Source organism: Staurois parvus, unplaced genomic scaffold (genome assembly GCF_062004578.1).
Source record: "Staurois parvus isolate SC_StPar_1 unplaced genomic scaffold, SC_StPar_1.0 ptg000996l, whole genome shotgun sequence".
Lineage (NCBI taxonomy): Eukaryota > Metazoa > Chordata > Amphibia > Anura > Ranidae > Staurois > Staurois parvus.
In genome coordinates, this window is record NW_028318792.1 from 571,890 (window position 1) to 599,304 (window position 27,415).

The following is a 27,415-nucleotide window of genomic DNA, read 5'->3' on the forward strand; positions in this document are numbered from 1 at the left end:
TGCTTTTAGGGTGTTAACATTGAGACTTGTAGCAGATCGCATGAACACAGTGCAATTGCTATGCGGTGCAGGAAACGCACAAGAATTGCTGTGTTTCCCACACCGCATTGGTGTGAACCTGGTTTAAGAGTTGAAAGTGTGCATTGCTTGACAGCTTGCTGCCCATGTAATACATGTGTGCATTGCCAAAGAGGGTGGTTTCTGTGCTGCTCACTACATGCTCCCAGCATAGTGACCAAGCTGTCATAGACTGTCCTGGGATCATGTGACCACTGTCACCCAGTTGGCCATGTGATTGAGAGGTCTGTTTGCCCCCAGGTGTAAAGGTCCATTTTAAAGTGGAACCAAACCTAATGTTTGTAAAACTAAAGCTGGCTATACATGGGTCGAATTCCGAAATAATTTTTGTTCGAATTTCGCACCATTAGTGGGTCACAGAAATGGCCGATTTTCGTGTGACCATTGAATTTGAGTGATCGGGCATGTTGGAAATTTTTTTGAATAACGAATTTCGAATCAATGATGGGAGAATCATGTGGGAAATATAAACGTAAAAGAAATGGGTATAAGCTGTGACCTGGATAGAAAAGAAAATACTTGGCCACGAAAATTCTTTTCTGTAGCGACATGAGGTGGAATTAAAGTCTTGGTTGGTTGAATTTCGAAATCAACGGTGGCACCGTCGGATTACAAAGAGAACTGAAATTTTTTATTTTCTAAGGGAAATTCATTCGGCATTTGACCCATGTATGTCCTGCATAAGCAGGCAGCGTTTTATTGCAGAAGAGATAATACAGATTCTACCGAATGTACAGATCTGCACGTTCCCCCAGCACACTTCGGATGTGCCAAAGCAAGTGGCTCTTAAGCCGGACTTACGTGGGTCGAATTCTGAAAAAAATTTCTTTCAAAAATCTTTTCTAAGAACTTTCATTTGAATTTTGCACCATTAGTGGGCTACAGCAATGGACAAATTTTGGGTGACCATAGACTTTGAGTGATTGAGCATGTTGGAATTTTTTTGAAAAACAAACAAATTTGTAATCGATGATGGGAGAATCGTGTGAGAAATGTAATCAAAGACGAAATGAGCATGAGCTGTGACCTGGGAAGAAAAGAAAATTCTTGGCCACATTCTTTTCTGTAGCAACATGAGGTGAAACTAAAGGCTTGGTTGGTCGAATTTCGAAATCAAGGGTGGCACCATCGGATTAGAAAATGCATGAAATTTCCGATTTTCTAAAGAAAATTTGTTCGGAATTTGACCCATGTATGGCTTGTTTGTAGGATGATGTCATCCCCTGCTGGCCAATCAACAGGGTAAAAAATTGGCACCTGGGAGAACATGACAGTAGCTGACCAAAGATGTAATTGCCACATTGATGGAAGGTGGAGGTGAGTATATTGGAGGGTTTAGTCCCACTTTAAGGAGATGGTGGGGCTGAGTGGAAAGGCGTTAATGTGCACCAAAAATAAAGTACTAGGACACATGAACATCATTACGCTCCATTCACACTTTGCGATTTGCAATTGTTGCTAATTTGCCTGTGATTCCCAATTGTATGGCAATAGTGGCACAATGTGCTGCGTTTAGGTGCCCATATCCTTCAATGGCACCCCAAACATGATATTCTGCTTCGATTGTTACGCAGCACACGCTAAAATCATGTAGTGAAAACGCTCATTCCTGCTATGCGATAATGTGAATGGTGCCTAATGTTTTATCAGGTTTTTATGTAGACTACAGTACACATTGGATCTGAATGGGTCAGTCGGTTCCTTATACACTAATGCACATTTGTTTCAGATTTATGTTTATGATCCGATTGTATGGAATGATGAATAAACACTGCATGCGTGCCTGGTTGTCTTTTTCTCCCTTTAACCACTTCCCCTCCGCCCTATAGCAGAAGTACTTCTACAGGGCGGCACGGCTGCGCAAAATCGCGTGTGTGTGTGTGTGTGTGTGCGTGTGTGCGTGTGTGTGCGTGTATATATACGTGATTTGCATTTCCGGGTAGGGGGAGTATGTGTGTCGCCCTACCTGTGCTGACATTAGCAGCTACAGATGTCAGTCATCAGTTCCCGGCTGGAGATTCCCCAGCGATCACTGAGATACACTGACAGGGGAGAGACCTGTATGTAAACAACACAGGTCTCTCTCCTGCCATCAATAACATGCTGCTGTGCATTTCTCTGCACAGCAGCATATTTTCCTAGTGGAACACACACATCACATCCTGTAAAACAGCACACTGTTAACCCTTTGATCACCACAGATGTTAACCCCTTCCTGCCCAGTGTCATTAGTACAGTGTCAGTGCTTTTTATTAGAACTGACCACAGCCCTGCTATAAGTTGCTGATCGCTGCCATTGCTAGTATTAAGAAAAATATAAATAAATATATATATTGTCATTTGTAAAAGCTATAACTTTTCACGTAAATCAATTAATTTATACGTATTGGGATTTTTTTTTATTTTTTTATCAAAGACATGTAGCAGAATACATTTTGGCCTACATTTATGACAAAATTAGATTTTAACAATTTTTTTCTGGATATGTTTTATAGCAAAATGTTTTTTGTTAGCACTGATCACTGTATTGGTGTCACTGGGGAAGTCAGTGGCAGTTAGTTCCCCCCAGTGTCAGAATGCGCTCCGCAGTCCCAATATAAGTTGCTGATCGCCGCCATCTAAAAATCTAAATCCCGGTATACATACCGCCATTTGTAGACGCTATAACTTTCACCTAACGAATTATGTACACGTATTGGGATTTTGTTTTTAGCCAAGACATGTAGCAGAATACATTTTGGCCTAAATTTATGAAGACATTAGATTTTTTTTTTACTGGATATGTTTTATAGCAGTCAAAAATATTTATTTCAAAATTGTCGGTCTTTTTTTGTTTATAACGCAAAAAAAATAGCGAATGCACAGGTGATCAAATACCACTGACTGAAAGCTCTATTAGTGGGAAAAAAAAGGACATCAATTTCATTTATGTACAGCCGTGCATGACTACGCAGTTGTCTATTAAAGTAACACAGCGCCTTATTGCAAAAAAATGGCTTGGTATAAAAAATTATAGTATAAAAAAAAATATCCAATTGCTGTGTGTCACCACTATGACCGATCATACAATACATTCCATCAATATTTCCACTAAATCTGTGTGTTGCATTGTTGGCTATTAGAATGGATGACAGATGACTGGTCTGGTATGTCAATCACTCATCGGTGGTTAGATGTGTGACAGTGCTGTATGTGAGGAGGAGAGGGCTCAGGTAGGACACGTCCCCGCACGGGTTAATGTGATCACAGCTGAGTGAGTGTGACAGGAACAGGGTGTGACAGCTCCCCTCCCCCTCCCGCCGGGTGACGTGTCTCCACGCCCCGCCCACTGCCTGTCATCGGTAAAGTCTGCGGGAGTTGGTGGTAGTGAGCAGAGCCGGGAATACACACCGGGACCGGGAGGATGGTGCTGATCACTGACGGTGAGTCTGGGGGGAGGCTACCGGGAATATACAGAGGGGCCGGTGTAGTGTACACCGGGATTCGTTGTTATATAATGTAGCTTCATCCTATCCTGTACACTGTACCCACATCATACGTACACCTCCCACCCTGCCTGTATATAATGTGTGTGTATGGATATCTAATATATACACACACATTACAGAGGCAATCGGCACAGGTAATCGCTTGCTGGGTGAATAGCTGTAGCCAACATCAACCTGTCCTTCTAGTGATCGGGACCGGAGGCCACAGCCAGCCACTCACAGCGGCAGCACCAGGCCAAATCGCTAAGACATAGCTAGAACCCCTGCCAGGTTTTCATTTCTGTGTCCCCTGCTACAGGTTTTACCCTCGCTTCCTGTTTAGTGAAACCCCTGTTGTCAGGACAGGAAGTCAGGATAGACATCTCTAATTGCCCTTGGCTGTCAGGGGTTCGTAGTCCTTCCCCCACTGTGACAGAAACTATAAAAATGAATAAAATTGGGGCTTGGCATACCTCATATGACTGCTGACATATGGTACAATATGGATGATGCTTTTGCCACAATGTAGCAATTATAAAGATTGCTGTTGTTTCATATTAGAGGATCGGTAATACCCAGAGGAGACAAAAACTGAGCACAACCTGTACTTCCCTATATTTTACACTAAGAATGTTGTGTTTATTGTGTGTAAATCATATTTGTATGTATTTACATGTGTATGGTAAAATAGTGTGGTGGTTACTATTATTAATAATGTATGTGTGTGATAAGTGTGGATATTATTATTATTTGTATTTATATAATGTGTGTGTGGAAAAACAAAAAACCCCACATTATTATTTACATATATTATATAAATACTTATACACACGTTATATAAATATGTATTTATATAATGTGTGTAAATAATAACAATGTTGTCATTTATTATTTATGTTTTTGTATAATGTGTGTGTAAATAAAAATAATGTGGTTATTATGATGTCTGTATTTATATAATGTGTAAATATTAGTACTCTGATTACATTTTATATATATGATAGATCTTACACACAGGGCTTTTTTTCCAGGTACTCCCACCTTCAAGCACAATCTTTTGTCCCTGCCTCCTGCCCACCTCCCAGTACCCCCCCCCTCTTTAGAGATTATATAACCCCCGTCAGCAACACTAGATCCCTCAGAACCAACAGACCCCCACCAGTAACAATAGATCTTTGCAGGAAAAATGCACCACCCCACCAGCAACAATAGATCCCCTAGAAGCCAGCACAAACAGACCCTCCAGCACACTACAACACCCTTTGCCAACACATACAGTTAGTGGAACTGGGTTCCCCCGCATTCCCGCTGAAGAAAAGCCATATATAAATGTATTTCTTTTGATAACATTATGTGAATAATAACATATTTTATATAAGATTGTTTTGTGTGTAGTTATATTTTTGCTTTAATTTAGATTTTTATTTCACATGTTTAACACAAGCCGTTAGTGTTTTATATTGCCTTGATAAAATGTGTGGGTGTTCTGTGGCCCTCAGATACTAGAGAACAACATATTTCGGGAAGCCATGACTGCTGACAGAACAAGATAGTTGTCTATCAGAAGGCTGCAGACACCCCCACTAATGTAGACGGTGACTAGTACGTAGGATGTGCTGGGACATGTACTTGCCCAGCAGGGAGAGGGTTACTTACTGTGTCATTAGGTGAAAAGAAAGAACCACTGTTATTATAGCTATGATTTCCTAGCATAGGTCACTGATAGGAAAGATCTGACAGGTTTCTATGGACACTACAGAACTGTTCTTGAAGTGTACATTTAAGAAGACGTCTGTCCTTTTTTTTTTTTTTTTTTTTAAAGGTAATGTATTGTGGTTTTCATGTTTTTTGTTCCTATGATCAGTACTGAAAATAGGTAATTATGAAATATTACCTATGTATACTGTATATTCCATTTTTTTTAACTGGCTAATAGCTGGCTTCAAACGGGATGCTCAGCTTTCAAATGTTTAGGAAATGACTGTGAAGCAGAAATCCATCCAAATTCAGGAGAGATCAGTTTACACACATAACTGAAGATGGACTTTCCTCCTCTTCTCTCCTAGCAGAGATGAGACCATCTGCCTTAGGGATTGTTCACACTTGACTGTTTTACCAACTCTTGCCAAACACCTCTATAGCGTTTGGCAAGTGTTGGTCTGGCGTTTGCGGAGCATTTTTTTAACGCTTGGCAAACGCTCCGCAAACGCCACATGCGTGGTTCAGCGGCGGTTGCTAGGCTTTTGCTGAGCATTAAAAACGCCCCACAAATGCCTATAATGAAGTTTGGTGTTACCGCTCCGCAATCGCGTTGCAGCCTCACCGCAAATGCCGGCCAGGCGTTTGTGGAGCGGCACCATAGACTAGAATAGGAGGCTTCAATGCCTCCTGACTGGACCAGAGGCGTCTGTTTTGACGCGACGCTAATGCTCCCGTTAGAACAGCAATATGTGCTGCAATGTGCAGAATTGTCCGAGGTGTTTGGGAGCGATAAAAACGCTTCCCAAACCCCTTTTCTGCTGCCTGCACACAACGCTAGTGTGAACGTAGCCTTAGACTTTTTTAACGGTGGCAATTAATGTGTAAACTTTACATATGGGGGAGCATCATGAACAAAGACTTACCGAGCAGGTGTTCAGAGCTGCTAGAAGATTTCTAGATACTTTAAGGGCCTGTTTTTTTCACAGAAAAAGTGGTTCAGTCTACATGAGCATTTTACATCCAAAAATGGACCGTTTGGACCATTTACATCCATTTTCGTTCGTTCCGTGTTTTTTTTTTTTTCTCTTTTTTTTTTTTTTTATGGAACAAACATAGGACTTTGATCTGTTCCACTAAATTGCTGTTGACTGATACGGATGTCAATTGATCAAATAGAAATGGTCGAGCACTAGAGTCTTGGAGCTGCTTGCAACAAAAGGTCAGTGACAATACCAAAATAGTGTATGTATATCAAAATAGTGCAGCCTTGTTGTATATGTGACTACCCAAATAAATCAAAATATAATAAATCAATACACAGAATATGTACACAGTGCTAAATAAAATTTCACGTGCAATAATATGAAAGAAATGTCTTTCAAAAACTTACACAGTGCTAAATAAAATGCCACGTGCAATAATCTGAATTAAATGTCCTTCAAATACATGTACACAGTGCTAAATAAAGTGGCACGTGCAATAATCTGAATTAAATGTCCTTCAAATACATGTACACAGTGCTAAATAAAGTGGCACGTGCAATAATATGAAATAAATGGTCTTCAAATACATGTACACCGTGCCAAATAAAATGCCATGTTCAATAATATGAAAAATGTCCTTCAAATACATGTACACATTGCTAAATAAATTGCCACGTGCAATATAAGAAAATGTCCTTCAAATATATGTGCTCAGTGCTACATAAAGTGCCACGTGCAATAATATGAAGGAATGTCCTTCAAGTGACAGTCCAAAAGAAAATGTGTGGAGAAATTCCAAAACGTGCTAGATCCAAAAAATGTTACTCCCCCACGCAAAATCTCCACCATCCTGCATGAAAGCCTGCTGGTCTTCAGCCTATAATACAGCAAACTCAGAAGCTCCCTCTCTGTTTCCTTGAAACCACGGATGACATAACCAAGAGCCTTAGAAGAAATGCTTACCACATGGAGCCCAAAAATCATATATAGTGTAGTATTTATTAAAATTAGATTTTGCTACATTAAAATAAGGCATGAACATCTTCCACGTGGAATATTAACACAAACAAATGCAGCTGGACATACCAAGATGGCCAACAATCTGGGACTTGGACACAGCGTGATGACGTCAGCACATAGGCTCCACCCATTTTATGTAGCACTGTGTACATGTTCTGTGTATTGATTTATTATTTGGTGTATTTATTTGGGTAGTCACATATACAACAGTGCTGTACTATATATTGATACACTATTTGGATGTAAATGGTTGATCATCCGTTTTACATCCGTTTTTCCATAGAGATGCATTGATGTCCGCTTAAAATGACATGCCCCATATATCAAACAGCTGTCCATCTTCTAAGTAGCCAGTAATAGATGTGATACATCCTAGCAATTAAGACTGCCATTGATTACTTTCTGTTAACATTTGGCCTTTCTGTAAACCATAGAGGTGGCTTAGGCAACTGACAAGCTTCCTGTAACTTCTACATATTACCAGCCCCCCCACCATAGACCCCTTATGACCCCATTTAAAGTGCCTATGTGCTATTGTTAGTCAAATTTCCACCCACAGAATAGCGTAGCTGAGCATTGTTTACCAGGGTTGGACTACATTTGACATGCAATTTTAAATGCATGTTAAACAGAGTTTGTATTTAAATGGTGGAATTCACTGGTAGAGTGAGGATGGCCGTTAAAGCTGCATTTGACCTGCTTCGCATTTCGCTGAATGCAGTATGTCCTACTGGAGATGCATCAGCATTGCAGGTCATATGCAGCATTTTTGAACCACACACATATACAAGCTGAAAAATAGGTGCCTACAACTTCACTGGATTCCTTCTATTTATAAAATTCCCTTGAATCTGAGGCCTTGTTCACACATGAGCGATTTGAGGATTCACCAGAAGCGCTTCAATGCTTGGAAGTCTATTTAAAGAAAAAAAAAAAAAAAGCTGTATGAAAGCTTCAGGGATTCATACAGCCGTCAAGGAATAATCCATGTCATCTAATATGTTTGCTCCCTTTATCTACTGCTTCATCTCGTGGCCATAATGAGGTATTTACCTAAATTAGTTATTGCAGGAAAATACAGCATTATGGCCAATAGATGGAGCTGACGATCATAGAAAAATAAACAAAATAGATTACCGCTTCTTTTGGGAATTCTGGCCCAGAGTATAGAATGGGAGTCTGAAAAACGTGCATTTTCTTGCTTCATATTTAGTTTTCCATTGGCTATAAAAAATTATAAAAGAGGATAAGGGGGCACTCTTTACGTCTGGAGGGAAATAAATTTAATCTCCAAATACGGAAAGGTATCTTCATCGTAAGAGCTTTGAAAATGTGGAATAGACTCCCTCAAGAGTTGGTTCTGGCCACCTCAGTGGATTGCATTAAGAAAGGCCTGGATTCTTTCTTGGATACACAGAATATAACTGGATACTAATATTTATAGGTAAAGTTGATCCAGGGAATATCTGATTGCCTCTCGGGGATCAGGAAGGATTTTTTTTCCCCTGAGGGAGAGAATTGGATCATGCTTTGCTGGGTTTTTTTCCCTTCTTCTGGATCAACTGTGGGTGTAGGATTATGACTTTTTTTTTTTTTTTAATGGTTGAACTGGATGGACTTTTGTCTTTTTTCAGCCAGACCAACTATGTAATCTGTGTAAATGCTTAATCAAAAAATCGATACAAATGCTAAAAATGGCCCAAAAACAACCAAATATGCTTAAACTTTGGTTCACAACTTATTATGCAAGTTCGAAGTAGCATAACAAATCACATCCCATTACTGGCAATGGCAATTAAAGTTGCAGCAACTTTTAAAAAAGTTCCTGCACTACTTTTCTGTGACTTTGTTGTGACTTGCATTGACATCTATTAATGGAGTCACACTGAGTGGCAGCAAGTCGCAATGAAGTCGCACACCATTGTTGGATCTCATTCACATTGATGTGAACCATGGCTTAATGTCAATAAAAGTGTCTCCTTCTCCAGTCAGATGAGCCAGATCCATAGCCAGTTTGCTGCACAGAGCTCATTCCACATCCCACACTAAAAAAACCCTTTAACAGTCCATTAAGAAAGGTTTATTGAAATATTTCCAGAACAGAAGCTAATACGAATCTGAAAAAAATTGGCTGAAATTCTTGGCATTCATGTAGCAGAGAAAGAAGGATATTTATCTAACAAAACTGGTGTTTCACCTTTTCATTTGAGCACATGTGCCAACCTGGAAACTTGTCATCAGAACTGGTGCTGCTCACTATTGGGAAGCAGGATATTGGAGAATGACGTAGGTATGGAGCATTAACCACTTGCTGACAAAGCCAATTCTGACACTTCTCACATAGATGTAAAAATCAATTTATTTTTTTTTACTTGATAATTACTTAGAACCCCCAAATATTTATTTTTAATATGTATGTAATTTAATATATATATATATATATATAAGTGAAAGCAAAGGCACTGGAGAAAAAAATGTTTGTTGCAATTTTTTATGTCACATATTTTACACAGCAGCTTTTCAAATGTAAAATTTTTGGAAAAAATGCACTTTACTGAATTTTAATGAACAGAAACGAAATATAATACTGGACCACGGTAGTGTGAACTTAGTCTTCCACATCCATCCAGGTGCTCGTATTGAAGCCTTTAGGAACCAAAAACGTGTGATTCTGTCCCAAAGAAAGCTATGTACTCTTTTGAGCTTAGACGATGCTCAAGTGTGGATCTATTTGCTAAAAAAAAAAAAAAATCTGTGTATCCTACAAAGTGCTAACTAAAAAAATAAAAAGCTGTCCCACCATCCGTATGAGTAATGTGCAGCTACTATATGTCATACCTGATGCATGCAATCATATGGAAATGCCCATAGACATGTTTGTGATTTTTATAGCCGTGTTTATTTTTGTTTGTGTAAACCGTAATAAAAGAGTTAGGCCTGATGGTGGCCATACATGCTTTGATCGATACATAGATATATATATATATTTGATGTGAATTTCAATCAAAATGATCAAATCTGCAAACAGTCGAATAACCATAACTATATAACCCTTTAAATCAGTTTAGACTCAATTTTGATCCCTTTTTTGATAAACCTCAATTGCTCTGCATCGATCAGCAGCATTGAGATACTTTGTTTCTCAGTACGATCATATTATGATCGATTTAGAGTAGGCGATTACATGATGGAAACAGATGTGATTTTATGATCATAGTTTAAAATCAAAAATGATATATCTGCTTTCCTGTGTCTGGCATATCAGCCAAATGGGCTGCTGAATATAGAACAATTTATTTCTATGAGAAAAGAAATGGAGCCATGTGTATGGTCAGCATGAAGCCAAGCCTAAAGCAGGCATAAGTTCAAAGTTTAGATCTAGTTTTACCAAACCATGAACATTTCAGAAGAGGGGAGATGGGTATTTTAGAATGTGCATGACTTTACAGTAATAATCAGATCTTGGAGCATTGCGGTTCTGTCACATGAGCTATGCACAGCTATTGGATCACATGGCCTCTAGCAGTTCTGTTTTATGAGCACTGTTATCACCAAACTCTTCATGCAAACTCTTCATGCATTTTTAGTAAAGATTTTAGTGATGATAATATCCAAATGTGTATCATAGCTTTTAGGTTCTGAGACCTGTAGTGGGGAGCTTTGGTATCCATTTATGAATGATAATACATGCAGCCAGTTTATACATATTCCTATCTTTCTTCCTTTTATTTAAAGTGGATCTAAATTTTGAGTTTAGGTCCACATTAAAGAGTCGGCACACAAGCCATTTTTAGATTTGCATAAATATGTCTGTATCTAACAAGAACCATAATTCATAGTGAGCGAGATCTGTATTATCATGGCAGTTTACCAGTACCGGAACTTGTGCCACATTACCGGAATAGGACCTCCAATGGTCTGCTGTATGTCTGTAAAGAGTCCATTGCAGTAAATCAGGCAGGGCATATGAGACAAGGGAGCGTTCCAATCACCAGACAGATGTCTGCTAGCCCATCGTTTTTTGGAAAACATTATTATACAGGATGTATATAGCACCAACAGTTTGCTCAGCGCTTTACAATATAAAGGGTGACAATACAGCGATGCGGTTCAATACAAGAGGGTTAGGAGGGCCCTGCTCCTTGGAGCTCACAATCTAAGAGGGAGGGGCTGGTGGTACAAAAGGTAATAACTCTGGGTTATGAACTGATAGATTTGGTTATAAGCTGAAGGCAGGATAGGGTTCCCTGAAGAGAGAGAGTTTTTCATAGATCGCCTAAAAGTGGGCAGAGTAGTCAATAGTCGGAAAGATTGGGGTAGAGAGTTCCAGAGGATGGAGGCTCTGGAGTAGTCCTGGAGACGAGCATGGGAAGAGGAGACAAGGGAGCTAGAGAGCAGGAGGTCATGGGAGAAGCGGAGAGTACGGTTTGGGTGATATTTGGAGACAAGATTGGTGATGTAATTTGGGGCAGAGTTATAAATGGCTTTATATGTTATTGTTAATGTTTTGAATTTTATTCGTTGGGCAATGGGAAGCCAGTGGAGGGATTGGCAGAGAGGGGTGGCAGATACAGAACGGTTGGTAAGGTGGATGAGTCTGGCAGCAGCATGCGTGATAGACTGAAGAGGGGATAGCCTGCTATGAGGTGGGCCAATGAGGAGGGAGTTACAATAGTCAAGACGAGCGATAACAAGGGAGTGAATAAGTTGCTTAGTGGTTTCTGTGGTTAAAAATGGGCATATCTTGGAGATGTTTCGGAGGTGAAGTCTACAAGAATTGGACAGTGATTGGATTTGGGGCTGAAAGGACAGATGGGAGTCCAGGATTACACCTAGTACCCTGGCATGAGGGGAGGGACTGATGGTTAACATATGCATAACATTACCGGATGCTGCAAAAGGCATCATTTATGACTTCCAAAACTTGCCATTCTACAGACAATGACATGTAGATAAAGGATTAGAATCTGTGACATTCCTCCAACTGGGAAGAGGTAATAGAATCTTTCTTAAGAGTGAAACTATGCTTTTCTCATGCAGAGATCGCAACAAGTTACTGCTTGTGCTTACCGTGTCGCTCCATTAACCCATATGACTGCAGTGATGAAGCCCATGTAAGCACCAAGTCAGTCTGTTCAGAGGAAGGTTTATGAAAGCTACCTTAGTGCAATATATGCCGTGCCATCAGGCTATGTGTTAATTAATGTTACATCACTCCAATATCTGCTGTGTGATTACAACATGCGACATTACTCAATATCCTCAGTCCATGGGACTTCTGACGTTCATATCTGAAATGACGACAGTAATTTGAGCTAATTCACAGCTAAGGAAGATGTAATAGTTCCCTTTCTTTTACTTTCTAAATCACTGGCCCAAAGTATGCAGATAAGGTCAGTTAAAGTAGAACTAAAGGCCAGTTCACACCAAAGCACACCGCTCCCTGTGCATTCCCATGTGATCTGGTTTTACAGCCCATTAATTTAATTGGACTGCAAAACGCACTGGAATGCAAGCACTACTTTTTCAGAACACACTATATCATACTGCATGGTATAGAGCAGTGGTGGGCAACCTTTTTTTTCAACTGAGCCAAATCTCGCCAAAACCACGATTGAAATTTATTTTGAGAGCCACATTTTTAAAACTGAAAATACATAGGATGGTACACTGTTTTTAGTTTCAATAAGTTTTTATAGTAATTCATCCCCCATATAGTAATTCATCCCCCATAGTAATTCCTCCCCCATATAGTAATTCATCCCCCCTATAGTAATTCATCCCCCCTATAGTAATTCATCCCCCATATTAATTCATCCCCCATAGTAATTCATCCCTCATATAGTAATTCATCCCCCATATAGTAATTCATCCCCCATATAGTAATTCATCCCCCATATAGTAATTCATCCCCCATAGTAATTCCTCCCCCATAGTAATTCCTCCCCCATATAGTAATTCACCCCCCATAGTAATACATCCCCCCTATAGTAATTCATCCCCCCATAGTAATTCATCCCCCATATTAATTCATCCCTCATATAGTAGTAGTAAGTAAGTAGCAAGTAGTAAGTCAAGTCCCTCCTGTGTCAATTCACTTACCTTTCTCCGCGCGTTCCTCTCGCCGTGCTCCCCGCGCCGTTCCGGTCTTCAGGGCGGACTGTGAGAGGAGCCTAGCTCCCCTCACGTTCGTCACGCTGCCCCGCCTACACACATCCTGACAGCCAATCACTAGCTATCAGGATGTGAGTGGCAGCGAGACTGGCCAATCATTGCTGGGCTAGCTGCAGAGTCCTCGGCCACCCGAAAGGAGGGAGGGGAGGGGAGCGGCCGCCCGAGAGGAGGGAGGGGAGGGGAGCGAGCGCCCGGCACACAGAAGAGCCGCATTAAAATGTGTAAAGAGCCGCATGTGGCTCGCGAGCCGCGGCTTGCCGACCACTGGTATAGAGGTATCATGCAGTTTGGTGCCTGTAAACATGGACACCAAATTTAAAGGATGAAAAATACTTAGAAATAATATGCACATGGAAGAATACATATTGTATATCCACCTGATGACCAATGCAGGCATCTGCCTGGTATTTTTTTTTTTTTAGAGCCGACAGTTTCTTGTAAAAGCAATCCATGCTTGCCTTTACAAGCAGCGGGCGGGGACGTTTCACCCCCCCCCCAGCCACCTTGCAGAGCTCTCTCGGGCTTTCCCATCCCACCGGGAGACCTGAGCGACCAGCTGATGCTTCCCCTGGAACATCTCCAACCATCTCTATGGTATAGAAAATGGGAAGCGATGAGCATTCATCATTTCCGGTTTCTCCAAATTTAAACGGCACCATTTCTAAATTCGGAAAGCATCCAATCATCCCGATCCTGGAGTGATCTGATGCTTTTAAAGGCAGAAGAGACACCTGAAGTCTAATAGATCCCAGATCTCTTCATAAAGAGTACCTGCCACTGCTTATGGCTATCACAGGGGATATTTATATTCCCTGTGATAACAATAAGGACCCTTTCACACGGGCATTCCGTATGTCCGTTTTTTTCATCTGTCCGTTTACGGATACAAAACGGACCCCAATGTATTTCTATGGACTAGCGGATGTAAACGGATGATCATCTGTTTACATCCGTGAATGTCCGCATCTGTGTTTTTGAATGGAAGAAAACCCTATTTTTCTTCCGTTTTAAAAAAAAAAAAATGAAAACGGAAGAAAAAAGGACATTAACTGATGAAAAACTGATGTGAACTAATCAGTTTTTTTTTCTTGGGGAAAAAACATGACTGAACTGATGAAAAAAAGGGAACGCCCATGTGAAAGGGGCCTAAAAGTGCTGAAAAAAAAAATTAAAGCAACAATGTAAAAATTTATTTTTAAAAATTTTAAAGCTCCCCCTTGTGCTAACGTGCAAAGGTGAAAGCACATGCGCAAACAGTGATAGTCCCACACATTGAGGTATTACCACGGACATCATATCATGTAATTCCAGCACCAGACCTTCTGTGTAACCTGTAAAAGCTTTTAAAGTGTTGCCCATGGATAATAAAGTTTACATCGTTTGTTGGTGTTGCATGGGTGTACGCAATTTTAAAGCTTCACATGTTTGGTATCTATTTACCTGGAGTACCATCACCTTTTAAATTTTAACAAAGAATTGTAAATATATTATAGGTAATATATTGTGTTTTTTGTGCATTCAAATTTCTTAAAGTAAAATGAAAAAAAAAAATTGTTTAAAGAAACCCCCCTCAAAAAAACCCCAATGCACTTGAAAAACAGCTGTATGAATACCGTGTGGCATAAAACATTGCAACACCCACCATTTTTTTTTTCTAGGGCCTTTGCTTTAAAAAAATATATCATGTTTGTATGTCATTTTCTTGCAAAAAAAAATTGTGTGTGTGTGCGTTTGTGTGTGTATATATATATATATATATATATATATATATATATATATATTTCTTAAAGTGGATATAAAAACATATAATTTGCCTTGAATTTAAACACAAAGGTCGGCAGTACAGCCAGGTACCAGTACCGGCATTTTCAAAAAGAGAAGTTCAGCAACTGCAGCCTGCCATGTTAGGTTTCTTTTAACAATACCTTGTTAGTTTGTTGAGCTAGGGGACCTATTCCGAGCAAATGTTAGCCTTGAAAACGGATTGTCCAGCTTGTGACTTCTTATTCAATGGTTTGCTGTTCGCTAAGAAGAGGATATAAAATATAAATCTAACAATTTGTTCTGTTTTACAGGCTAAGCTACTTAAATGTTTTTTTCCATCCTTTCATTTTTTTTTGACTGGATTGTTCTTAATTAATCTCTGTTCCCAAACTGCTGAGCAAGGATTTTTTTCTTGGCTCATATACGATGACCTCAGCAGGGTACTGACGGAGTACTAATGGAAACTCCCCAGTAACTCTTAAAGATTTCTCTCCTCCGCCCTGTGCTGCAAGCATATCCCAACAGGTTTTGGGAGTCAGAAACAGGATCAGATCTGTTCATTTGTTCCAGCCTGTTCACACCTCAATGTTCTTTACATTCCAGCTTGGTGGAACAATTTGAGCACATGCAGAATGTTCAAAACCATAAAAAGTAACATTGTTGATGAAAAAATATGTAGCACAAAAAGGAAAAAAAGAAATGGCGAGAATGGAAACATAGACAAAACATATTTAAAAAAAAAGAAATATTGCACTATTGCAGAAGAAGAATAAATATAAAGAGAAATATAGAAGGAAAAAAATAATAAAAAAGAAAAGAAATAGATATGACAATAGAAATATAGAAAACAAACTAGCAATATATCACCAGAAGAAAAAAAATTATGAAAAGAAATGGAGAAATATAGAAACAGAAATCTGAAAAAATAAATACAAAAATAGAAATATAGCACAAGAAGAAAAAAGTAACTGCTTGTGAAAAAGAAATATAGCATTATAAGTAAAAAAGACAATAAAATCCTTTCTGTGACACCATTCTGTATATTGTGGACAAACCTCATTTATCCGGAAAGTGTATTACTCCTTAGGGCTTAGGGTGCATTCACACTTGCAAATGTGCCTGCAGTCCGATTAAATGAAAGAACCCCAGTAGGGGTTCCCATGATTAGCTGCTAGAGGCAGCCCTATTGAAAGCAATGGGAGATTGCTGGCTTCTGCAGCTAACCGCGCTCACTCGCATGTAATCACTCAGACTGCCTGTGTCCAGGGCCAATCGCATGAGTGTGGGTGCCATTAGCTACAACAGCCTCCCATTGTTTTTAATAAGGCTGCCCCTTGCAGCTAATCACAGGAACCCCGCTGAGGTTCCCGCATGTAATCAGTCTGTGGGTGTATTCTCCAGTATGGATGCTACCCTTAAGCCCCATACACACCTGAGCACTTTGTAGCTCGAAGCTCCAAAACACGCAGCATTCAAAATCCCATTGAATTGAATCCCAAAATTTTCAGTTGTGCCTGTTCATACCAGCGTCGCTTGAACTTGTAGCTCAAAAAAGTACATGAGCTTCTTTTAAGCTTCCAGCATTTTTCTCCCTAATAGACTGCAATAGGAGCACCTGAAAAATGCACAAAAGGCACATATTCCACATTTTTTTCCCCTAGTAACTAGCTTTCCATTGGCTAGAAATGGGGAAAAAAATTCTCAACCTGACACCACAGAAAACAGTTAAAAACACCTGGACAAATGCTCAAGAAAATCCTGAAAAACAGCCGAATGATGCTCAGCCTGAGGCCTCATTCACATTTGAAGTGGGCATTTGTGTCGTTTGTGTTTTTGAGTATGTACCAATCTTTAGCCAGTGGAAAGCTATTTACTAGACAAGGAAACGTGCATAAAATGTACATATTTGAGGCCTTTTCAGTGAAGTCTGTTGTAGCCAATATGCACGAATATGCCCCCCCAAGAAAGCTCATGAGTAATGAGCTTCAAGAAACAAGAGGTGTGAACGGGTGCTATTGAATACATTGGAAATCCTAGTGCCAAGTGTTGACGTCCATACCGGATTTGAACCAGGGAGGCCCCAGGGCACTTCAAGTTCAGGGGTCCCCCTCAACATAGAAATTAAATTATATATATATATTTTTTTTTAATTTAAATATTTATTAATTTTCCATTTTAATTACATTTCATCATCACAATATAAATATATATATATATATATATATATATATATATATATATATATAAAAATATATTCTATAGTATTATATTAACCAACATTTCTACTTTATATACTCTATGCTACCTTTCCCCCCCACCACCACCCCCCACCCCGTATCCCCTCTGCCTATTCTACCTTTTCTCTGCGTCTTCTTATATCAGCAAGTGGAATTTTTCTGTTGTTATCTTTATTCTTTCCTATACCTCATATATAATCTAGCTTTTTCCCAGTTCTCCCATTTCCCATAGTAAGCCTCCATCTTATCTTCTTGGGTATGGCACAACCTTTCCATCTTTTTAATCTGCTCTACTCTTTCAATCCAGTCCTCTTCCTTTGGTGCCTCTATTCGCCGCCAGAACTTGGGTATCAGGGCTTTTGCAGCATTTATATAGTACCATATCCCTGATTTTTTATATTTATTTACCGTTATATCCGTGATGTGCAAGATATATACTTCTGGATCTAGCTTTATGTCTATTTCTGTCAATTTTCTTATTAAGTGGATTATTGTTTTCCAGAATATCTGGATTTTTGGGCATCCCCACCATATATGGTATATTGTGCCTATTTCTCCACATCCCCTCCAACACAACGGTGTACTCTCTCCACACATCTTATTTTCTACTGTTGGTGAAATGTGCCATCTTGTCAAACACTTATAGTTCATCTCTACTTCTCTCATAGAGACATTTTCGTGAGTTAATCTATACATTCTCCTCTGCTTTTCCTCATCTATCACCACTCCCATATCCATTTCCCATTTTGTTATATATGTTGGCTTCGTGTTTGTGTCTAGTTCAGTGAGTATTTTATAAATTCTAGCAATCCCGTGTTTCCCATCACCTTGTGTTCCCAATATCTTTTCGAACAAGTTCCAATTGTCTCTTGTCCTTAAAGGTCTTGGCAGACTTCTAGCAAAACACCTCAATTGGAAATACCGCCATTCGTCTAATTTAGTGAAAATCTCTCCCTCTTTTTTTTTCAATTCACCAAATGCTCCTATTTCATCTCCCACCAAGATATCTCCCAATTGCACCTTATCTTTTTTAAACCACTTCCCTCCTATTTCTTCTCTGCCTGGGGGAAAAAACTCTGTATTTTTTAGTGGAATCAGTGTGGAATTAAAAGTCCATTTCATACTTCTGTGTAAGTTATCCCAAATCTTTAAAACATTCAAAGTGTATGTATTTACATTGTCATTTAAACCCCTATACTGTGTTGGCACCCATATCATTCTTCCCAAATCTATTCCGCTAAGTTCATTCTCTATTCTCACCCAGCTTTTTTATTATTAAATATCCAATCTATGGTTCTTGACAATATTACCGCTTTGTAATATCTTTTAAAGTCTGGGAGCCCTAAACCCCCTCTTTCTTTCCTCCTACTTAGCAGTTCGTATGGCAGTCTTGGTTTTTTATTCCTCCATATGTATCTTGTTATCAGTTTCTTAATTATTTTAAAGAAAATCTCTGGGAGTTTAATTGGGATCATTTGATATCTATATATGATTTTTGGTACTATTGCCATTTTTACCAGATTAATGCGGCCCATCCATGTCGGGGTTCCTCCCTCCAATCTTTTTAATTTGTCTCTAATCTCATTAATCAATGAAATATAGTTTAGTTTATATAGATGTTTGTGAGGCTGTAAGTTTTACTCCTAGATATTTTATATCCCTGTCTTTCCATTTAAAGGGAAATTCTTTTTGTATCCTTTCTTTTTCGTTTTTTAAGATGTTTATATTTAGAATCTCCGTTTTTGTTAGATTTATCTTTAAATTTGATAGTTCTCCATACTCCTTTAGTGACTTCATTAAGTTTGGAAGTGTTATCCTGGGGTTTCCTACATAGAACAACAAGTCGTCTGCGAAAGCAGCAACTTTATGTTCTGTATCTCCTATCAGGATTCCCTTTACGTCTCTATTCAGCCTTATTGTTGACAATAGTGGTTCTAGTGATATAACATACAGCAATGGGGACAATGGGCATCCCTGTCTTGTTCCGTTTTACATCTCAATGGGTTCTGACCTCTCCCCGTTTACCCCAATAACCACCGAGGGGTATCTGTACAGCTTTCCTATCCACTCTCTCATCCTAGGCCCGATTCCCAAGGCTTCCAGAGTATCCATCATGAATCTCCAGTTTACCCTATCAAACGCTTTTTCAGCATCTATAGACAGTAGTACCACCGGTTCTTTTCCCTTTTTACTCTTTTGGATTAGCATCAATGATCGTACCCCATTGTCTTTTCCCTCCCTCCCTGGAACGAAGCCCACCTGATCCTCATGTATCCATCCAGGCATTAGCTCTTTCAATCTATTTGCTAGGACCTTTGCGTACAACTTAGTGTCTGTGTTCAATAGTGAAATAGGTCTATAGCTCGAACACTGAGAGGGATCCTTTCCCTCTTTTTGAATGAGCACGAGTTGGGCTTGTAATGATTCTCTTCTTACTTCCATCTCTCCACCTAGTGCATTCATGTAGTTTTTAAGTTTTGGTACTAAGATTTCACTAAATTTTTTATAGTATCTCACTGTATAACCATCTGGTCCTGGGCTTTTCCCCGACACTGTCCCCTTCAATGCTAGTTTTATTTCTTCCTGTGAGATATCTGCATCTAGGGAGTTTAGTTGATCCTCACTTAATTTTAGTAACCCAGCCATTTCCAAATATTTCTTTCTTTTCTGGCTCTTCTCATTGTCTATAGTTTCTGAACCTTCCAAGGGGCTTATATTGTACAGTTTCCTGTAATATTCTATGAAGGCTTTGGTGATATCTTTATTTGAGTGTTTCATGTTTCCTTTAGCATCTTTTATTTTTTCTATATAATTTCTATTTTTCTTTTTCCTCAGGGCTCTCATCAGATACTTTCCAGGTCTTTCTCCCCATCTATATCTCTCACTTAAAACTCTATTATATACTTTTCTCCTCTCCTCTTCTATCATTTCTTTCAGTTCTTCTTTCTGTTTTTTTAACTTCAGCTCTATTTCTTTTGTTATTCTATTCTTATGTATTCGTTCTAATTTACCTATTTCTTCTAAGAGCTCATTCATTTTCTCCCTTCTTTCTTTTTTCTTTCTTGCCCCAATCGCCATTAATATTCCTCTTATATAAGCTTTGTGAGACTCCCACACTGTGGCCGTTGACACCTCCCCTGTCTCATTCTCCTTAAAAAAGCGTTCAATCTCCTCCCCTATTTTCTGAGCTATTTCCTTTTCCACTAAAAGTGTCTCATTCAATTTCCATCTCAGCCCTCCGATTTTCCTTCTCCCCCATTCCATTTTCATAATAACTGGAGCGTGATTTGATAGAGATATTGTCTCTATTTCTACCTGGGTCAGGTGGTCAATTAATTGATGTTCTATTAATATATAATCTAGTCTTGAATATCTCTTATGCAAATTTGAGAAAAAAGTATAATCTCTATCTTGTGTGTGTGTAATTCTCCAGGCATCTACCAATTGACTTATGTGTAATTCTTTTTTCAATAATTTCAGGACCTTACTTCCTTCTGTTTTTATATGGGAGGTGGCGTCCCTTTGTGGGTCCATACAAAAGTTAAAGTCCCCTGCCAGTATCAAACGTCCTTTTTTAAAGTCCATCAGCTTCCTCAACACCTTTTTCAGATACTCCTCCGGTTTTTTATTAGGACAGTAGATATTGGCCAGTGTACACTCGATCTCCTGTAACTTGCCCCTTAAAAACAAAAATCTCCCCTCTGGATCTGTTTTTCTATCTTCCAACTCGAACCTAATGTTCTTTGCCAGACCTATTGCTACCCCTTTTGCTCTTTTAACCGGGGAATCTGCATAATACCATGTTGGGTGGTTTCTAGACCTCAGCCTAACATTTGAACTTATCTCAAGATGTGTCTCCTGTAGAAATATCACTGAGGCATCTCTATGGTGTAATTCTTTAAATAATCTATATCTTTTCCCGGGGCAGTTCAACCCATTTATATTATATGTTATAAACTGAATCTCTTCCATCTTCCTTAAATTTCCTCTTTTCTCCTCCATCTATATTTTTCATTTCTCTCTCCTTCTCCCTTCTCACTTGCTTTTATATCGTCTTTTATTTTGCAGGAAAAACAACCTCCCTCTCCCATTTCCCACCCTTCCAACCTTCCAACCTCCTCCCTCCCCCCTCCCCTCCCCCCTCTTTTTAGGCCCAACATTTGCCTACTAATCATTTATGGATTAAAAAGTCCACCTTTGATTTGGTCCTTGGGCTAAGACTCCGTCCATGGACGACTTTCCCCTTCTCTAACCTCCCCATAACCTCCCAGGCCCCACCTGGATTTATCACAGGCAGAAAAAAAAAATCAGAAACGAGGGCGATAGAGTGGGGATAGAAGGAGAGAAGAAGAGAAAAAAAAAAAAAAACTATTTCTCTTCCTCCATCCCTCTCCCCCCCCTCCCCTCCACCTCCTCCCCCCCACATATTGCCAGTCCTCTTTTCTCTTCGCTCTATTTTCCCATTGTTCTTCTTCCCAGCCAGGGATTTCCATTCTTTGAATTTTTAAACTGTCACAAAAATTTTTCATATCTTCTGGAAACCTAAGGTATGCTGTAGTCCCATTTTTCCATCCTATTAAACATTCGGGAGTCCCCCATCTATATTGCACCTTTTGTTCTTTCAACCTTTCCAATAGGGGTCTCAAAGTTCTCCTTCTCCACAAAGTCTCTGGAGCCAGATCCGCATATATCTGTATGTCTCCTCCTTCATACTTAATTACTGATTTTCCCTTAGTCTTCTTCCAGATTTTTTCTTTGTCCCGAAGTTCATAGAATTTAACAATTATATCTCTCGGATTTCTCAGAATTTTTCCTTTTCTAAAGGTTCCTTCTATTTTAGACCTTTCCATTTCAGAGCTGTCTGTTATATTGTTAAATATTTTACAAACCACCTCTTGCAGACTTTCTCCCTTTAAGTTTTCTGAGACCCCACGTATCAAGATGTTTCTCTTCCTGTCTTTATTTTCTTGTATCTCGGCCTTATATAACAGTTTTTCTTGGGCTTTCCCTATATTAGTTCTTTTTCAAGTTCAGAGATAGCCTGGGTCTGACCTTTAACTTTCTCCTCCGTTTCCTCAACTCTCTCCAAGAGGTGTCCCAGATCACTGCGAATGTTTACCATTTCTTGTTTTATTGTTTTCTCCAGTTCTTTAAACATTTCTGCCATTTCCTTTTTATTAGGTATTTGTAGATCTTTTTCCATCTCTATATTGCCTGATATTTGCTGATTACTAGTATCAGGGCCTATTGATACTCTAGGGCTTCTTTCCATACTAAGGTCTGCTTCTCCTTTTTCAGATCTGCTCTGGGGTCTTTCTGGGGTTACATTCCCTTGGGATGTGTATTTTTTAATTGTGCCAGTCTGGGACCCTTTAAGCCCACTTCCTTTTACATTTTTGTTTTTCATTTTTCTCTGTGGCACTTATCCTTCTTATAATCCTTTATAAGTTCGTAGGTGGGGTGGGAAAATATTTCTTTAAACTTTCAAGTCTCTGCCCTGTCCTCCTGCTGGTTTTTCTCTTTCTCTTTTCTTCCTCTTCTTCCTTCCCCCCGAGCCTCTCTTCTTCTCTCTGCGAGCCTCTTCCACCTTTTATACAGTCTCCAGGGGTCCCCCCTTTCACATACACTCTATTTCTTGGAGGTCAGCACAATAGGTCTTCAAATGCAAATCACATTTCATTCATAGTCACTCACCCTCCTCCTATGTCTTCTCCTAATGAGTGCCTTTTCACTCGATTCCTCTGAGGGTCTGTTCATGGGGGGGAACTCCCCAGGGTCTCTTCAGACTCCTTGTCCAGGTCTCGATGGTTCTCCTTCCACTTTCTATTAGGCTCCAGGGTTACTAGGGGGATAGGGGGAAAGTGTGTCAGCCACCGGCAAACAGGTCGGCGCTGCTCTTTCCCTGCAAAACGCCGGCCGGCTTCTCGATCTCCCAGAGGTGCCTTGCGGCCGGTCACGTGATCGCGCCGGCCCCTCTCGTCTCCCAGCGCCAGGGACTCTCTCTTCACCAGTCTCCAGCCGCTCCTCTCTCTTCCCTCACCCGCATCAGCCTCTCCTCCTCCGGGAGCCGTCAGACCGGGTAAGTCCCCCACCGCAGGACTCTAACATGCCCCAGGGGATAAGCTTGGAGGCCTGGGGAGGTCAGACAGCGGAGCTCCGTCCACGAGCTCCTACATTGAGCTCTCCCCTGCTGCCATGTTCAAGCTCCGCCCTCCTGATCCTCCTAATCCTCTTGTATTGAACTATCAAATTATATATTTTTTAGAAAAAATGTTTATCATTTTGTTTTTGTTCACTTTTTTATTTGCCAATAAGTTAGGACCTGAAGAAGACTTGTCTGATTTTTTTTTTTTTTTCCCTCAGTTTTATTAACTGTAAAAATACTCATTACATGAAACTGGCAAGTCATGCATCACACTACAATATTTCTCTGTAAAATTTTCCTGAGCATTTTGGCAAGTCCCCCCTGTTTTTGCTGAATGGACAACGTTGACAGGCGCACAGGAGGTGGTGTGCAAGAATCCACAGGCTGAAAGGAAACGGAAAGTCACTTATGGAAAGTCTGGTTGAAGGATTCAGGACATGGGAAAGTGCATATTATGATGTAGTCAGAACGGCATTGATTTGTAAGAAAATTTTCGTCCGAAAAAGGCAAATGTAGCGACATACTAGCCTAGTAGAAGAGGAAGTTGCAGGGTCATTAAATGCTTCTGATCATGTGCTTTTTTTTTTTTCTATTCGATTATCTCCTTACGATAACTGTACACATTAAACAAAAATTGAACGTTGTGTTCACGTACGATAAAAACTTTCTAGCTTGCACCCTCAGTTTCTGTCATCCGAAAAGTCGAAACTGGCTGTCGAAAGCATTATACTATCGATTTTTTTTAAAATGAAAACTAATTTTAAAATGTTTACCCCTTTTTTTTTTTTTTTTTTTTTGTTTATTGTTTTTATTATAAAGTCTGAGGCCCTGTCTGACAGGAGAGGCTAGGGGTAATTCTCCCTTATGAATCCGACACTGGTTGAAGTGCTTCTGGTGAAGCTTCAAATCGCTTTTCCAACTGCTCAGGTGTGAATGAAGCCTTACCAACTGCTGTCTGTTGTGTTGTAAAGTGATTTGAAATCTGACTTTAGAATCTAAAAAATGATAGTGTTGGAGTTGACAGTGTAGTCATTGTATCACTTTGAACCCTGTCACCATAAGTAACCCTTCTAGTAATCATGTAATATGTGCACACAGATCTTGGCTGATTTGTTCTTCAGAACATTTTTTAAGGCCTTATTCACATCGGCAAGGTCAAATCTGTGTTTATTTGCATTTAGAGGACATTTCTAAACACATTGTTATTTTTTAATCGCGAAATTCACACTGTGCACTGCATTGTACCTACATTCAGAGAAAATAGATTTTGGTGAGTCCAGGATACGATTAGAAAATCGAAATGCAGCTAGATGCATGTAAATGTGTATACCTGCATTCCAGGTATACATTTTTGAATGCATAGGGCCCTAAACACTAGTACCACTTGGTTCAGGATCCAGACACAGCATATTTCAGCCTGCTATAGACTTTGACAGGTTTCAGGTGGTGGGGCTGGACACTGCACATGTGTCTCTTGGACATGTGAAAATGCCATGATTTGGCACTCAGGGACTAGATGCCTAATGTACATGTAACCTAATAGTTGTTTACACTTCCCAGATAAAGCTAAATGCAGTAATGCGGTGTGATTGAAGCCTTAAAGTGATCAAAGTTTTCTTGAGATCTGACACTTCTGGGAGTGTCGAATCCCTCTATTCTGGCCTTAGTGGCTGCCTCCTGTGTCCCTGCTGTGTGTGTGCGCTCCGCACAACCACAGGACTGAACTTGTAAGCATAGGCTGAGTAAAACATTACTTCTAATTTATCCTGAGGTGTCTTTGTCAGTATAAACAGACATGATCCAGTCCTTATTGTTGTCAGCAGTGAGATCTGCTGTCTGGGGTATGTGCTGAAAGTTATGCAGGTTTAAGCATAGGCATACCACTGGTCCAACCTGCAGCTGCATGCCCTATTTCCACTGTCAGCAGCAAGAGCCGATTTCTGCTGTTTGCTCTGGGAACATGCAAATGTTAGTACAGACAGAATTCTGCTGCTGTCAGCTGTTTCTGTCACTGTCATTGGTAAGAGACTCTTTATATTCTGGGGTTCAGTGACACACACAGCAGCTCTTGCTGCTGACCGTGAAAAGAGAGAACTGCCAGCAGTAGTAAGGGACATCATTGCGTCCGTTTTTTTTTTTGTTTTGTTTTTTTTTGTAGCAATACACCTCCTGATGAATGTGATGCCATATAAGCAAGGGAATATAACAAAGCTACACTGGATTTCCAGCTCAATGGTTTTTGGAGCCACTACTGTCATATCCAAGATGGCGGTGCCCAGCATCAGTCTGAAATCTACTTGTTGTGTACCAGAAAGGAGGACTTTGCAGGCACATTGTAAAAGTGTTTAAAATTGATTTACATACTATGCTAGATGCAATTTTATTTTCATGAAAGAGTTGGGTTAGCTTGTATAGAGAACCCTGAACACTCTCTTTTTTTTTATTAAAACAGTTAAAGTTGACAATTGGTTTACAATTAAGTAAAGTCACGTGTTTGCTCCAAGAAGCTGCTGTGCATGGATTCCATAGACTAATAAAACCAGAGTGGTATTTCATATCTATTCGTAGCTTTTGGACTAATTCTGATAGGAACCTATGTGGATCTTGTTGGAGAGTACACCTGCTTCCTTGCATGATGGCCTTCTTGGATCTCAATGTTAAACTGAGCAATCAGATGCATACAACAGAGATAACTGAGCAACCCTTTTAGAACATTTACACTCCTGTAATTTTGGATTCCAAAGGTCCACTGCAAGTCTGCATTCCTCTGCATGTGTTTTGGCAGCTCTTCTCGTCATGAACTAAGGCCATCATACATAAGTTAAAGTGTAACTTCTTCTTTAGTTTGGAAAGTATAGGGAAGGTTTAGAACCTATGGCAGGTTCTTATTTCTGTGCGCGCCCTCTCTGAGGATTTTCACCTTTTTTATTTCCCTGACAGTCCTAATATCTGAGACTGAAAGTGATGGAAATAAAGGCTTGTAAATTGTTAGCAACTATGTAAGCTTGGACAGCTGTTCCAGTTGTGCTTAGTTTCCATAACATCTGCATGAATAGCTTGCCATTAGAGATGATTTGATAGTTCAGAGGATGTCCAAGCTCAAGTGTTTTTTGTCTTTTTTTTTTTTTTTCTTTAATCCACCCAGTTACGGGTTGGATCATTCCTCGCTGCACAGCATAGCATGTTCTCCCTTTATGCACACGTGCCAGATCAAGTCAATGTCATTGGCTAAATATGAGCCTTTGTCCATATAAGGGCACGTACAGTGGCAGAATTCCACCTCTTTCTTTGCATATGCTATGGGACGAGGAATGACCTGACCCGCAGTTGATTGGATTAAAAAAAAAGCATGACTTAATAGTTCACTTACTGATGACATCTAGAGATGTCCAAGCACATCTCTACTTCTCACAATGAGCTGGGCCTGGTCTCAAGAGTGAGTGAGGATTGACTCCTGCCTTAACCTGCTATCCATGGTGTTGGGCCTGGCTTATTCATGACCTTGTCTCTGAGCTTCCATCACAATAACTAAATAACTTTGCAGGCAGCTGCAAAATTAAAGTTGGTGCAACTGAAAGTGGTGGTCTTAGAAAAATTTGGGTCATTCTGTGCAAGATGGGGCAGTACTGGGATATGCTGTGTGAACCAGAACAATTTTGGAGGATGCAGCTCTACAAGAGGGGCTAACTTCATGTCCAAGCTATAGGGAAGGTCTTGATGCACAGACATGTATGGAGGACCGCTTATTATGCCTGGGTGGGGAAGTGTTATTTAGTCATTTTATAGTGTACTGTCCCATTAATGCTAACATTTTAAAGTCACACCCACTTTGGCTAACACTTTATT

At 39.8% G+C, this 27,415-nt stretch overlaps 1 protein-coding gene across 1 annotated transcript in view; it reads left to right on the plus strand.

Moving 5' to 3' along the window:
* Positions 1-3,372: 3,372 nt before the first annotated feature.
* The window catches only part of LOC149441382 (cytohesin-1), a 76,808-nt gene continuing 52,765 nt past the window's right edge, over positions 3,373-27,415 (plus strand). The window contains exon 1 of the mRNA XM_089657416.1: positions 3,373-3,500. Within this exon, the coding sequence (XP_089513542.1) occupies positions 3,482-3,500 (19 nt within the window). The 5' untranslated portion in view covers positions 3,373-3,481. The remainder of the gene's footprint in view (positions 3,501-27,415) is intronic.